At 38.8% G+C, this 15,712-nt stretch overlaps 1 protein-coding gene and 1 long non-coding RNA gene across 2 annotated transcripts; both read left to right on the top strand.

Annotated features, from left to right (window-relative positions):
- Nucleotides 1-7,518: 7,518 nt before the first annotated feature.
- LOC148791343 (uncharacterized) lies at nt 7,519-10,071 on the top strand. Its single transcript, XR_016076343.1, has 3 exons — nt 7,519-8,121; nt 8,573-8,753; nt 8,863-10,071. It is a non-coding gene; the product is annotated as an uncharacterized LOC148791343 (long non-coding RNA).
- A 1,697-nt stretch (nt 10,072-11,768) lies between these two features.
- LOC104607585 (thaumatin-like protein 1) lies at nt 11,769-14,570 on the top strand. The gene is made up of 3 exons (XM_010273254.3): nt 11,769-12,026; nt 12,119-12,812; nt 13,839-14,570. Exons 1-3 carry the CDS (start codon nt 11,966-11,968, stop codon nt 14,020-14,022), a joined length of 939 nt encoding a protein of 312 aa, XP_010271556.1. The 5' UTR covers nt 11,769-11,965; the 3' UTR covers nt 14,023-14,570.
- The last annotated feature ends 1,142 nt before the right edge of the window (nt 14,571-15,712 follow it).

Below are 15,712 nucleotides of genomic sequence, written 5' to 3'. Positions count from 1 at the left end.
CCATCTGCAGTGGTGGTGGTCTCTGATAGAGCTAGACAGCAACCCTCCCAAGGCCGGAACAAATAACCACACAACGACGAAATCTTAAAAGAAATAAAAAAAATATTTGCCTTGTCAGGCAGTGACCCTTTTCCGGTCATGTCTACTCCTACGTTACAAAGTGCGTGATTAAATTGGCTTTGTCCATGGAAAAGGCTAAGGTTGAGGACCACTTTTGCCTGATGTCATCTGGGCCCCTTCCACATGTGGCCCATTAATACAAAAGGGAGGGAGGAATGAAGAATCCATTAAAAAGAAAGGGTTGGGCTGACTAATGGCTGATGAGAATCTGAGATGATGATTATAAGGAATATTGAGGGGGGCCTGGCCGCGGTGTTCAAGTGTTAACGTTCCACCATCAAACCATGCTGTAGCAGCATCATACGCGCCGCGTTTAATTTGGAATAATGTATGGTTAATTAGAGTAGTAATTACTGGTCAAGTAGGTCTTCACATTAATCACACAGACACTCACAGCCTTTCCAATTACGACTCCTTCACTTGCAGGCTTGCAGGCTTGCAGCCATGAGCCGTGCATACATTAAATTATTAATTATACACTTGATGTTCTCTCTCCCTCTTGTTTGTAAAGGAAGGTCTTCCTGGCTGGCCACTTGAGATTTCCTACTCACTTTCTCTACTCCATACATCTATATTATGAATTAAGTGATGTATGAGTGCAATCAACTGCAAGTGAAGAATGGATAGAAAAGTGAATAGGAAATCTGGACTCCTTACCGGTCAGGATTAATCCAATTGGCATGCATGCCAGTCACCTCCTATATCATTTCTTCTTCTTCTTTTACACATATTACACATTTAAGCGCGGTACCCATGCCAGATTTTGTTTTGTTTGTTTGGACATTGAAACTGATGCTATTTATTTGATCGGACATTCATAAGGGGAAATATCTGCATTTGGCTAAATCCCTGAATTACAGATTGCAATATTGAATTGAATGAAAATAACATTAGAGTGGGGCCATAAAATAAAATAAAATACATCCAAAGGCAAAGGCCGTAATTTCATCAGGTTATGACGCAGCGGATTTCACACATCTGATATTCTGATGTATTCCATATTAACTCTCTTTGGACCAATTAATCAACTTGCTATTTATTCATGAGGGCATTCGAGTAATTTTAGAGAGGTTTTGTCTAAAACATGCAATGCAAGTGGGGGGTGTGAGGGAGGGACGTGTAAAGATCCAGTTCCTAGTTGGTATGCCCGTGTTCCGACTCAGCCATCTGCGATTTTCTTTTTTATTTTTGGGACATTATGCCTTCTGCGCGCCTCTCCTCTGATAGATAGGAAGGGAGAGAGAGAGAGAGAGAGAGATGGGTCGTATTCCATAGACACATGTTTCATGAGAATCATAGTAACAAGGATTATGACAGTGCCAGACTCCCAGATATTTTGTAGAGTGGACCAATATTTATGGGTCAAAACTTTAAAAGTATCTCCTCTGGGTCTGGGAAGTGGGGGATCCTTCCTCAGTCAACTCTCCACAAGAGTTCAATTACCACTAGGATTCTAGGAATATACGTGTTCCACCTTCCACGGATTGCCGATGCCCGGAGTGCTTGGTAACTAGCAACCAGATTGAAGATTGCGAGAAGCACCCGAAAACCTAACATCTACATTTTGTGTTTGGCCTCAACACCATGTGTTAAATCATTTTAGATGTGATGTGGTGGACCATCCCTAATGGGGTTCACCACCTAGGCGGCATCGTCTCCAGTTAATACATTATTTTATACTTTTATTTACACCAATACTACATGGGCATCCTCGATACATGTATATATCTCAGAAAAAATATTTTATATTTATTACAGGAAGATATTTTCAATATATGATTGATTGGATGAGCTATGGGAACATCTCCCCGTAATAAATACAAAAGATTTTTTCTAAGATATACATGTGGGGGCGCCAATCTGACCTCTCCTATCGACTATATCGAGGATGCCCATGTAGTATTGGTGTAAATAAAAGAATAAAATAGGACTCCTGTTGTCCAAAATCCAGATACAAACAGAAAACTGTCCTGCACCAGGTGCAGACGTGCGGTGTTCAAATTAATTCAAATAAATTAAAAAAAAAAATCTAGATGGTTGAAATCTTTGGAGGGTCCCAACCTTCTCTCCACGTAAACTCGTCCATCTTCTTTTACTTAATGTTATCCTCGATCCTTTTTGGTCTCTGTCATTTTTTATAAATCTATATTTTCAGTAAATATAATGGGAATTTAATATATATATATATATATATGTGTGTTTTTATTCAATTTTAAATTTTTTATTTATAAAAATATCAAAAATTACAATTTGAGATTAAAAAATAGGTTTTTGGAAAATATAACGGAGTGCCTTGGGATGCATAGATTTCAAAAAGTTATCCAAAATAAAAATAAAATCCCCTCAATCAGATATCGGAGTACAAAGTTCTAGCCTCCTAAAATTTGTATACACAATATGCAATTGTAACCTGGTCACTAGGTCGAATGGGTCAATAGTCCAACCATCCAAGTCAGATTAACAAAGTCAATTGTTTTTTACCTTCTCTAGGTTTTACTCAAATTGAACCGAAAATCTTGGCCGGATGATTATTCGAGTGGTTCAACCGATCGGGTCAACCACACGTTGAAAACACTGCTAAAAAGCATAGGGGGGTCTTAGTTTCTAATTATTCTTTGGGATCATATTATCTTGTTTTTTAAGAGCATAAAAGTTAAATCACATTTTTTTATAGAAAAAGCGAGGAGCTATACAAGCCATAGGGTAGCTCTTTTCCAAGAGTCCAAAAGACATTTTATTAAACTCCAAGCAAAACAATCTAAACTAACAATCCTACCAGAAAGCGCAAGCCAATCTGCCTTACACTCATTGATGAAGGTGACCAAATTCCATGGAGCCTTGGTTTTTCTTTCTAAGACAATCGGCCATGAGCTTAGAGTCTCCCTAAAAAATGACTAGGGAGGCCTTGTAATTTAGGGCTAATTTAAGGGCTTCCCAAGCAGCCTAAGCCGTAGCCAGATTAATAGCGGTAAAACCAATAATATAAGATTTGAGATAAAGAACTGAGCCCAGATGGTTCCTGGCAATACACCCAATTAAGCACCTACCATCTGAGCTATGAGAAGCATCAAAATAAACATTGATGGTCTGAGGACTTGGGTCACACCACCCAATCACCTTCTAATCCTTAAATGACTCCACTGGTTCATTCACCAAACTCACTCTTAACTCCACCCAAAAGGATAAAGCTCTATTTGCAATAGTAACTCCATCCTCCATGAAAAAGGCACATAACCAAGAGATTTCAGATCCCAAAGATTGGGAGAAGGAAGATATTAGGCACTCCTCTCTCCAATCTACTTTAGTAGCCCAATACAAGAGTTGTTCAAGCTCAATTTGTTTATGAGAAAAAACGAAATGGTTGCAAGAATTTCTTAAATCTAGAGGAACAAGCTTTCAACTTCTCCTAAGACCGATTTTGAAGTGATATTATCGGGTCTTAGGTACTGACTTCCCTAAGACCCTCGCCTCTCTGCCTCCATTCTCAATCAAGAAGAAATTGAAAACAATGGTTCTCCAACATTTTAGAACCTCAAGTAACCTAGAAAAACTAAAAAGGACTTACTTTTCGTATGTACCTTGTCAAAATCTTTCCAGCAACTGGGATGAGACAAAATGAAATTCAAATGGGTTCTTGAGCTAGGGAATGCTTTTGGCTGCAACAACCTTCACTTGAAAATGAAGGAGATGAGTTCGGAATATGAAGTTCAGAGTATCTCTGAAATTCGGGTGAACAGGAAGTAGTATATGGGCCGGGAGAAAGCTCTTTCCTCTCTCTCTTTCTCTCTCTAAGGGGCTTCCTCAAGTTTCCTCTCTTTCACTCCCCCCCTGAACTCGAATTAGGTTAGTATTTATAAAGAAAGGGATGGGGTCAGGTCTGAATTCGTTCAGTTACGATGCTTGGGATTCAATGGGGGTTTTTCCCACAAATAGGTAAAGATTCTTCAAAGAAATAGGTGCCCAGTCAAGCTTTCCTGTTTGGTGAAACATTTTCTTCGACTTGGGGATGGTTTTCACGGGTTTTGTGCATCCAATGAGAGCTTGGGGCGTGCCAAACGTTGCAACCTTGTATTTGGGGCTGATAATGGCAAAAAACATAATTTTGATGAACTTTTAAATGTGGATTTGTCTTTTTTTACCTTTAAGTGGGGTTTGTTTGGTATTTTGAGCTTTTTAAGCCTATTAGGCTCTATTTGATTGGTCCAAGTGTTCTAATGGATCAAGCATAGGTCTGACATCAGCCATCACCCTTTTGAGGTTTCTGATTGGGACAGATGACATGGCAATTTAATCTAGTGCATTGAAATGGTATCTTTCTAATTTAACAGTCAAAGGAATGAATTAAGATGTGAAATTTGGCGTGCTAAGGTCTTTTGGGTTTCTGAACATAGTGGTGATGCCTGATTGGTCAAATAGGGTCGAGATGATTGAGATCTAAGGCTGAAAATAAGATTTGCTGAAATAGAATCTTTGTTTGATTAAAGGTCAAGTGGAGGAATTTTGGGTTGAAATTTGGTGGGCTGGCACTCTTGAACATCCTGAATCTGATGGGAGTGATGATGGATCTTTAATCAATGGTGTAGATTGATTGTTTTAGTTCATATCATAGTCCTAGCTTATGTTTTTTCAACCAACGACATGGCCTAAAATGGAATCTTACCTTTTCAATGGTCAAACGAAGGTGTTTGGTTGTGAAATTTGATGTGCTGGGGTTTTTCTGGGTTTTCGAACATAGTGGTAAGGTCTGATTGGTCATATAAGGTTGGGATCACGGACGGCAAGCTCCAATTACTAAGATTTGTTGAAATATGATCTATGCTTAATGGTGGGTCAAATAGGGGAAATTTGAGCTACAATTTGGTAGGTGAGCATGGATTAAGGGGAAGAGTCAAGTGGATGGTTCTTATCTGAGAAGGAATTAGTCGATATGGGCAATCGTTCAGGGCCATCAGAATGTGATCTTGATGTTTTTGCGGTTGATTACTGTAGATTTGTGGTGTGATTCACTAGTTGATTTTTCCTAATGATCTTGAGGGGATGGGTGTGTCGGATTTGATTTTAGGGAGCTGGAGTTTGAATATCGCATGGATCGGGGCCTTTAGAAAGGAAGTTGGCGTGATGAACGATAGATCTTTGGAGTTTAGTTATGAAAATTGATGTGTATCTAAGTTATAATTTTCCATGTTTGGAGATGGTGTCTAATCGTACGTTGATGTTGATCTCAATGTTGTTGTTTATCCTGTGGATTGCGTCAAATGAGGGCATTTCAAGTTTTGGAAAGTCTCAAGTTGATATGGTTGTGTTTTTACGTTTTTGGGGTCTAAAAGGGGGGTAAAAAGAGGTAGGGTGAAGGGACCGAGCAAAAGTTGGGTGCTAACACTAATGAAATCCCTTTGAATTCTCTCTAAATACTTGACCACATTATTCGGGATCTTGAAAGACTACATCACAAATTTGGGAACCATAAATGCAACAGAATTAATAAGGATCAACTTGCCAGCTAAAGAAAGAGTATTTTGTTTCCAACCAGCAAGTTTCTTAGTCAATCTCTCTTTAGAGCACTAAACACCTCTTTGGAAACCCTACCATCAACAATAGGAGCACCAAAGTAAATTTTATTTCTAGTTTGAAGAGGAATCTTAAGAATTCTGGACATAATTTTCTGGAGTCTTGTCAAAATATTCTTAGAGACAGGATTGGCCGACTTTGAAAAATTTGGCATTTTTCTAGAAGCCAAAGCAAATCTATCCAGAATGTTCTTAATTTTAAGCAATAATCAATCTGGGTTTTAGTGAAAATAAAACAACCATCTGCAAATTGGAAAATATGAATAGCGAGACCACCCCTAGAAGCCTTGCATCCAATAATCTTCTTTTCACCCCCCCTAGATTCCTCATCAAAACAACTTGTGAGGGCCTATGCACATAAAACAAAATATAGGGGGAGAGAGAAGACCTCCTTGCCAAATGCCTCTAATGCCTCTATTGGCATTAACCACTCTAGAGAGGGATCCATTAATTAGTATATGATAGGATGTTGTATTAATGCACTCCATAACCCACTTAATCCATTTATTATGAAAACCGAATTTTTGTAGGACTTTTTCAATAAAATCCTGTTCAAGTCTATAATACACCTTCTCCATGTCAATTTTGCAAGTCATTATCCCATCTTTTACCCTTTTTCTTCCTCATAGTATTGAACATCTCATAGGTAATGAGAATGTTATCAATAATTTGCCTATTAGGGACAAAGGCACTCTAGTAATGAGAGATAATATCATCCAAGAAAGGCTTAATACAGTTCACCAAAATTTTGGAAAATAATTTTATAAATAACATTATATAAGCCGATGGGTCTATAACTATTGACACCAACAGGGTTTTCAGTTTTAGGAATAAGAGTGATAAAAGTTTTATTTAAATTTTGATTCAATTGTCTTGAATGAAAAAAGGCCTTAATGTTCAAACAAATAAATTCTCCAATAATGTTTCAGAAGTTCTTAAAGAAAATTGCATTTAACCCGTTAGGCCCCGGAGCTTTCAAATCCTTCATTGATAGAAGGGTATTATAAATTTCCTCAAAAGCTCTAAATTTAATACTAGAAATGAAAATATCAACATCACTAACACCATTAGTCTTAAAACACTCCTCAATTTTCTTACAAAAAATTATTTAATTAAAACTTCATTATCGATTCACTCCCCCTCATCATCTTTAACTCTTTGAACTTTATTTCTATTCCTCTGGATAGTAGCAATCGTATGGGAGAATTTATTATTATTACCACCAAGTTTTAATCAGTCAATTCTAGATTTTTGAGCCCAAAACAACTCTTCATGGGCTAGAATATTGTTGAGGAGTTTTTGGAGAGCAATTTCATGGTTGATCAAAGCGGAATTACTTGGATCCACCTCAAGCTTTTTGTTGAACATTTGTTAAATTCCCAAGAATATGCTCTAGTACCAACGGCATCAAAATCCCAAGCTTTCTTGATAACCTCAAACCTAAAAAGTTTTAGCCCATTGACTTGCATACAATTAGTATCAAGAATGAGAGGGGAGTGATTCGATTCCAAAAATGGGAGATTAATAAGTCTACTCTCCTCAAAATCACACTGTCACTCAGCATTCGTAAGGACCTAGTCAAGTCTCTCCTTAGTAGTACTATTCTTCCAAGTGAGTTGGGGTCCTTCCATGTCCATATCGACCAAATTATAGTGGATGATCATTTGATTGAATTCTCTTAGGTGGTATGGAAAAACTCTCATCCCACCTTTTTTTGTTAGGGAAAATCATTGATATAGAAAAAGTATCTTTTCCATATCATATCGGATGATATGGACCAATCAACATTCGACTTGTCTGTTTACTGGTTTCAAAAACAAACATTTAAAAAATAAATTCATTTCAAAATAAGAAAGATGTTAACGTCTTCGCCGTTAAACGTCACCCTCCCCCTTCTCTCTTTCTCTCCAAATTCCAACCCCTATCCCTCTCTCTGTTCGTGGCCGTTGTTGAGGTCTCTTCTCATGGAATGTCTTTTTATTCTCTCTTCTTGATTTCTCTCTGCTTAGGACCTTACGTAGTCTCTAGTCTGTTTCTTGCTTTATCTCTCATGCACACTCTGTTTTTCTCCTTTTGCACTTTCAGTGGTACAGAAAGAGACACCTCGATCTTCGCCTCTGAATTGTATGGGTTTATAATATAAGATTATATTGTTTTATTCTTTTTTTTGTTATTGTTGTTATTGGGAGAGGGCGAGAAGAAAATCAAAATGAAATGCCGAGTTTCTGATCTTGCTTTTGGGCGCCATCTTCTTGCTGGCGGTGGTGTTTTGTGGATTTCCGAAGAGGCTAAAGCTCGAAAGAGCCTTTCCGATAAACTGGAGAGCTAAGCTGAGTGAGTTTAGTGCTCGTGACAGTGCAAGGCACTGTCGATTCTTGCAGGGTGGGATCATTGGTTTTCCCGTCGAGAGTACCTATAATCCTTACACCGTCAGGTAATTTTTTCTGTTTTCTTGGTTCGTGGTTGATTTTAAGCTTTGAGTTCATTTGAGGATGGCATTTGGCTTTTGGGTTTTATTTCTTGAATTAGTTTTTGTTCTTGGCTGGAATTTGTTTCTCTTCTTCTTTTACCTACTCATTATTTTATAATTTATATTGATGGAATTTTGATATTGTTTGTTTCTTTACTGTTTCCTTTTCTTTGTTTAATAGGTTCTAGATGTAATGATTCTTGATATTTTGAGGTTCTTTAGTTTGCAAATTGACAACTATGTGGGTCTATATTCTTGATATTCTGAGGTTCTTTAGTTTGCAAATTGACAACTGTGTGGGTTTATACTGTTCTTTCTCTTTTGATGTGGTTCATAGATGGGATTTCGAAGATTTTGATTCCTTTTCTTTATTTGCTTATCTTCTTCGGCTTTTGATTTCCTTGAAACTCTACAGGGTGGGGATTTATTGTAATGGCTTCGACACATTTCTTTTTCTTTGAACCAGAGTCTATTTTATAAGAGTGAAATTGGGGACTCCTCCAAAAGAATTCTATGTTTAAATTGTCACCAGAAGTAATGCCTTATGAGTCACTTGCGATGCCTGCAATGGTTGCCCCAAATATAGCGGCCTGAATGTAAAGCTTTCTTTTTTTTTCTTTCTTTCTTCCACATCCTTCCTCTTCTTTCATTTCCATTGGCATTTTTGCAGATGGAAATCCTTACCAAGACTATTAATTTTTGCAGATTGCTTTGAATTTCTTTGATGGTGCCACCTCATCCACAACTTCTCCACTATCTTGTTCATATAAAATATGTAATTTGGTGGTTCAAACTTTAGATGATGGTGGCACTGCTCAGAATTCCCAGTGTGGTTACTCCTTTGAGTATGGTGATCGAAGTGAGACATCGGGTTATTATTGCACAAGATATATTCTTTTTTGACACAGTTCTCAAAAATATTTTAAATTTTAATTATAATATAAGATAATTAGTTACTAGTTACTATAGTAAATCCAGTAATTGCTATAAATGTGGCATTATGAGGGATTTTCGATTCCATATGATTTTCCATATCATAGTTGGACCCATTTTGTTATCGCAATCTCTGAATGAATTAAAGTCTCCCATTAGGACCAAGGACCATTAGTGTTATTTGTAATTTCTTTGAGACAATTCCAGACTCTTAATTCTTCCAACTTACAAGGGTGAATCAACCAATCATTTGAGAATATAACATTGATTGAATATTTAGAAGAATCCTATAACACTCACAACTTCACAATCAGTTTTGGCCGCACATTGTATTTATTATTCATAGGAGATATTTCCAACAATGTCGCTAGAAAGAACAATTTCCAATTCATATCTTACACTGGTTCAATTAACCAGAAATGTGAAAAACAATTATTAAAATCTATTCCTTACATAGCGCTGCTTATACCGACCCCACAGCCACATTCCATGTGCATTATTGAGAACATCTTTTCATAAATAATAAATCCTGATGTGGGGTAATAACAGATTATAAAATCGGTGTGAGAGGCTCTCTATGAAGAACTGATCCGGACTCTAAATAATATGAGCGGAAGGTGTACAGTTGATGGACAAAATAAACAAACAATGGGTCCATTACCATTTACCAGCAGCCTATAAACAAGTACGAGTCCCTCAACCTTCAAATAACTTGATAACAACACCGCGTAAAGGCGTAGAGGGAGGTTTCTGGCGGTTTGATTTGGAAGCTAACTTAACCGACTCCGGCAGTGGTACCTATGGCACGTGCACAGCCCTGTTGGCTGTTGATCAAGTTTCCAGCACATAAAACCATCAACGGCCAATTAGAGACAAAAGTAGATCGAAGAAGACCAGAACGTGGAAATAATTAGGAAACAAGATTTTTAAATTCCAACATCATCGTTACTCCTGCTCAAACCCGGCGGCTAGACTACCACCGCCATGCCCGCCCGACCGCCTCTTGCCCTTCCCCCCAATGGCCAATAATACTACTGCAAGTGTAAGCTTTACTCTAGGGCTGTTCATAAGAAGGCCCAACCTGATTAAACCGACTCAATTCGAGTCGGTCGGGTTTTTATTAGCATCGGTCGGTTTTGGGTTGTATAAATTCATAAATCGATAGTTCGGGTCGTTTCGGTTTTTTTGTGTAAAAATTAAATCTGATCCAAACCGAATCGACTTAGTTCCTACTTAATTAAGTTGTCTCTATCCTAATTCCTAATTACAACCTAACTTAGTCTTGTAGTTAGGAATAACATTAATGACAAGTATTGTAAGACAAATAGATAAGGAATTTTTTTGGAAAAATTTAAAGAAAAGAATCAAAGAATCAAGGAATAACATTACAGTTTGACTTTCTATTTTCTTGATAACTTCTGTCTTCTATTCTAATTCTAACTTGGTCCGCCCCCCTTAACCGAAACCGACCCAAACCAATCCACCCGACTCAAATCGACTAGGTCGGTTTTACTTAACACTAGATCGATTTCGGTTTCCATCTCATATTCTCAGAGAACCCGATCAGGTCAAATCAGTTAAAAAAACCTCAATAAACTGACCCAACCTGACCCGTTCACTCAAACAATACACACCACCCTCAAAAAAATAACACTTAATTTACAAAATTACCTCTTTATGGTTTCGAATTTCGATTATGATATGAAAAAGATCTGATATGTGAAAATTCTTCCCGTTTCGCATCATAAATTTTCCCCTTCCGCTTTTAGCTGTTTTTTACAACTGTTTATATTTTTTTCGTTAATCCTAATAAAAAGGAAAAAAATCAAGAAGAATAATATAAAAGTCACCTTTTTTATTTGTATGACTGACTGACTGATTGACTTTCTTTACTTTTTGGTAATCTTCCCTAACTATTACTTAGTTTAATAGGCTATTTTGCATAGACGTTTCAACTTTGCATGGTTTCTAATCTAACAAACCAACCCTTGCTGAACTTGGTCTAACCTTTCGACCGTCATACTACCTACTTCAGTGCTCCACAAGATATTCTACACCTCAAATTGCAATCATCCGCCCTAACCCCCAAATTTTACTCTCGACAGAGGGAGGGAGGGCATCGCAAATTTTAACAACACTACAGAATTAGGCACATATGGGATGTGGGTACTCTCGTTGTGTAATTCAGAGTTTTCAAAATCGGACTGGATCAAACAGTCAAACTACAAAAACTAGAAATAGGCACCCATTTAATCTTAAAACCCACTTTTTAGCCAAAAATCATTGATTTGATTAATGAATCGTTGATTCGGACAGTTGAACCGTCTACCCGGACAATGATTTTTGCTGCATTTTGTTTTTTTATTTTTTTTGTTAAAATAAGTCATTCATTCGGGCCATGACCGGACTATTTGACCTGGGAATCGGTCCCAGGGCGGTTTCCTATCCAGTCCGGTTTTAAAAACATTGATGAACCGAATAACCGAATATTCCATATGAGTTAAACGGATCTTTACAATTTAAAATCGGGTATTGCAACTATGGTTCCGACCCGCATTCCGACATTATACCGTCATGTTTTTTTTACCGACTTATAGCCTTGGCAGTTGGGAGCTTGGGTCCACATGTGGGCCACATCACAAACTCTCTCAGTGTTATAAATAGGAACCCCTGAACCCTTTGCATTTCTCCCTTTTAAGTGTTTCTTTTAGCTTGTCTAAAGAGGAGGAAGTAAGGAACAGCTTGTGTGGAGAATACACGTTCTGCTTCTTCCTCTCCAAACTTTCCGATATTTTCTTTATATCATCCAAAAAAAAAAGAAAAACGAAAGAAAGAAGAAGAGAAGAAACGTTGAGATCTTCGTCTTATTCTTCCAATGGCTCGAATCTCTGTCCATTCTATCTTTCCTTTTATGTTTCCCCTTTTGTTCGTCTCAGGTAAAATCTATCTCCTCTGTTTTCTCCTGCTTCCCTCTGTTCTCAGGATGTTTTGCTTATATAGTCTCAGTTTTATTTCCCGGTTTCTGCAGGGGTATTGTCGGCAACATTCACGATAACCAATAACTGCGGCTACACAGTATGGCCGGGAGTGCTATCAGGAGCAGGGACCGCAGAACTATCGACCACTGGGTTCGCTCTTTCCAAGGGTGAGTCGAGTACCATCACCGTCCCGGCATCTTGGTCGGGTCGGTTATGGGGACGTAGCCTTTGTACCGAGGATTCAAGTGGGAAGTTCTCGTGCGTAACCGGGGACTGTGGGTCGGGGAAGGTAGAATGCCTAGGGGGCGGCGCTGCCCCTCCTGCAACTCTGGCTGAGTTCACCTTAAACGGCGCCGGTGGCCTGGACTTCTACGATGTGAGCCTGGTGGATGGATATAACCTTCCAATGCTGATAGTGCCGCAGGGAGGTTCGGGAGGGAACTGCAGCAGCACTGGGTGCTTGGCGGACCTCAACGCTGCCTGCCCTTCCGAACTCAAGGTGTCAAACGTGGATGGGAGCGAGAGCGTGGCCTGTAAGAGCGCATGTGAAGCCTTTGCACAGCCTCAATACTGCTGTAGTGGCGCTTACGCCAATCCTAACACGTGCAAGCCAACTTCTTACTCTGAGATCTTCAAACAGGCGTGCCCTCGTGCCTATAGCTACGCCTACGATGATGGCACCAGTACCTTCACTTGTGCTTCTGCCAATTACATTATCACCTTCTGCCCTTCTCTTACCACCAGGTAATTACATCTTTTAATTCTTTTTTTTTTTTTTTACTTTTGAACGTTAAAAAAAAGTAAAAAAGTAAATTAAAAAAAAAGGACGGCGTGGATGTGTAGATGAGGCCAACATAGCATGTGACTTCCGGCGACAACCATCGGATTAGAATTAAAGTTAACCGATGGTGGGCGAAAGATGGTTTCAACATAGCATGTCACTAATAACCCAACGGTCACCGTGGTGGGTGGGGGTCCCTCCCTCCCAACTTGAGAGAATCTTGCTGTCAACATGAACGTTGGGGGCTCAGAAATCAGAGAGTAGGCCTGAACTGAATATTTGTGTCATCTCTGACAGTCTGTCTGACTACAAAATATCCAGGCTTTTTTGCGCTTACCAACAAAAATATCCTGTTCATTTTTTGGTCAATTTGTGGTTTTTGCCTCTTTTAATGGCATTTCATTCGGAGACGCGCGTGATCCAATATCTTTTTTTTTTTTTTTAATTGTAATTTTTTGGGTAACGGCGTCACCCGATATCCGAGTCAGGCTCGGGAAGTAGAGTAGTGTTAAATGTGGTTCAAGGATGAAGGACCACACACATTTAGTTCAATGTTCCCGTGCATTTACACTTTACACCCCCACCTTATTCTCCTTTCCTTTTTTATAACTTTGGTTTTTGTAGACAATTTAAGCATCTATTTGAGCTTGTTGTCGAGGACCAGGTCGGTGTCGCAAAAAGGGCGTAGCCAGGAGCCAGCCTAGTGCCTACTACATAACCCCAACACGTCTCTCTTCTCTCTTTCTTTCTTAGAAAGCTACATAGATATTCATCCTTCATTCCTTGGCACACCGTCCAAGCTTTTACCATCACTGCACGATTGATATCTATGAATCGGGATTCGGGGGGATGGTTGTTGGTATCCGACGGAAAATTTAACATTTATTGTTGTCTCTATAAATTTAAAGGACGGTAAAAATTGGGTTGGTTTTTATCATGTGAGTTCACAGTAACAGTTAATTAATGTAACGGGTTGGATGTAATTGCAGTCAGAAATCGTCGGAAGGGAAACATCCAGAAGCGGCCGACGTACCTGCGCTCAACGGGTCGATGGTGTTCTTAGGGGGTAATTACGCGAGCGGGGCGTCATCGAACATGCAGCGACAGCAAGCGTTGGTGGCAGGTGCCTTGGCTATTTTGGCGGCATTTTGGAGGTTGTGCCAGATTTTCTGACTTTGGTTCCGCTAACTTGTATCACAATCCTCCAAATTCCAAAATTAATAAGAGGTTTTTATGGAGAAGTGGATGGAGAGAGAGAGAGAGAGAGAGAGAAAGAGAGAGAGAGAGAGGGTGGGGGCATTTCCTCTGTTTCGTCCACTGAACTCAACTCCTATCCATATGATAGATAATACGGATGGACCCGAAAATATTTTGTCCGAGCCTGCGATCGAGAGGAGAGAAACGTTCGGAAGTCGCATGCACCACATTAAATTTTGGCCGGCCTTCTCTCTCTCTCTCTCTCTCTCTCTCTCTCTTCTCTCATTTTTTTTATTATTTTTATATTATTATTATTTGTTTTAACGGGGAGATCCGGAAGAAAAAAAAAAAAAAGTGGTGAAAGCAATAGAATTTGGGGAATTGTTATATGAATTTTTAATACTAAATGAAGGGACGAGGTTTATTTGGAATTGGGCCGGGGGAGGGGGGTTGTGCCGGTATATGTAATCATTGCCTAGTAAGGCCAAAAATATATATATATATATATGATGACGTTCCTGCTATTGTTATTTGTTCTGGATTTTTTTGTTATTGTGTGGTATGCGTTCGCTGTTTGATTTAACTAGTGTAACTGCGCAAGTAAAGGATAATGATATAATATAAGATGTAAATTTAACTTTCATTTGCTATGAATTGCACCAAAACCAATGGTTTTATAGATGAATTGTATGATTTTGTGTGGAGAAGCAACTTCAGTTAACCAAATACGATACGATGTAGCTGGGGGTTTATTGGTACACGAAGAATGGCGATGGTGGTGTCTACATCCATTCCCATTTTAACCATTTGGTATCCAATGCGTATGATGAGCTCCTTGACTACGACATATGGTGTTTTGTATAGTAATTTCATGTGGTGTTGCGTGTTAGTTTTGGGAACCAACTGAGAAGATGAAGTAGTGAGCCTCCTCCCTCCAAAGTTGAGAAACAAAGAAATAAACAAACACAAAGGGAAAGGGTAATCATATCGCAGTTTCTCACTTGTACATACATACTAGGAGCGTCGGCAAGTAGTTGCATCTCTGCCTAACAGAGAATTCGGGGGGTGTGTGATTGTTTTGACCTTTTCACGTGTGCTTAAACGCGTTCATAACCTTTGACCTCCACAACTTTACCATGGTCCAACAGAATCTTGTAGGTAACTGATTGAATTCAGATTCTCTACGACTCGGCCAAATTTGGGTGGAGGACTTTTAAACATTTTGTTTCTTTTCTTTTAGGATATGAAATGTTAAAAAAACCAGAACAAATGAGCTAGGGCCGGTTTGGTCCGTCTGGACGTGCTCTTTATGAAGACTGAAGAGATACAACTTAAAGCTATGTTTGGTTTGTTAATAACAACATCCTTCGACCTTTTACTTGTATTATTTTCTATCAAAACAAACACACAGCCACAGCCTTGTAAGTTTTGTCAATTGTCACTTACTTGGTGGAAGGACTTTTAACCAATCAAAAACCTCCACGTGGATTTTAATAAATACTATGTAATTGGTAACCACTAACCACTTTTATGATTCAGGTTGATTGGTTCCGGTATTATCATAGTCGAACCCTTGGGTTTATAGGTGGTAACGGGGTAAAGGCATCCCATTTTACAGTCCAAGCTCTGTCCACGAATACTTGGGATTGTCCACCGGATAAGAGTT

The sequence above is a fragment of the Nelumbo nucifera genome, chromosome 5, assembly GCF_055504915.1.
Source record: "Nelumbo nucifera cultivar China Antique chromosome 5, China Antique-T2T, whole genome shotgun sequence".
NCBI lineage: Eukaryota > Viridiplantae > Streptophyta > Magnoliopsida > Proteales > Nelumbonaceae > Nelumbo > Nelumbo nucifera.
This window is presented reverse-complemented; position numbering and strand designations above follow the sequence as displayed.

Excerpts from the sequence above, each read along its gene's own strand:
- LOC104607585 (XM_010273254.3), top strand. The coding sequence starts at position 11,966 with ATGGCTCGAATCTCTGTCCATTCTATCTTTCCTTTTATGTTTCCCCTT. Across the intron at positions 12,027-12,118 it reads TCCCCTTTTGTTCGTCTCAG|GGGTATTGTCGGCAACATTC; the intron begins GTAAAATCTATC and ends CGGTTTCTGCAG. Across the intron at positions 12,813-13,838 it reads TGCCCTTCTCTTACCACCAG|TCAGAAATCGTCGGAAGGGA; the intron begins GTAATTACATCT and ends ATGTAATTGCAG.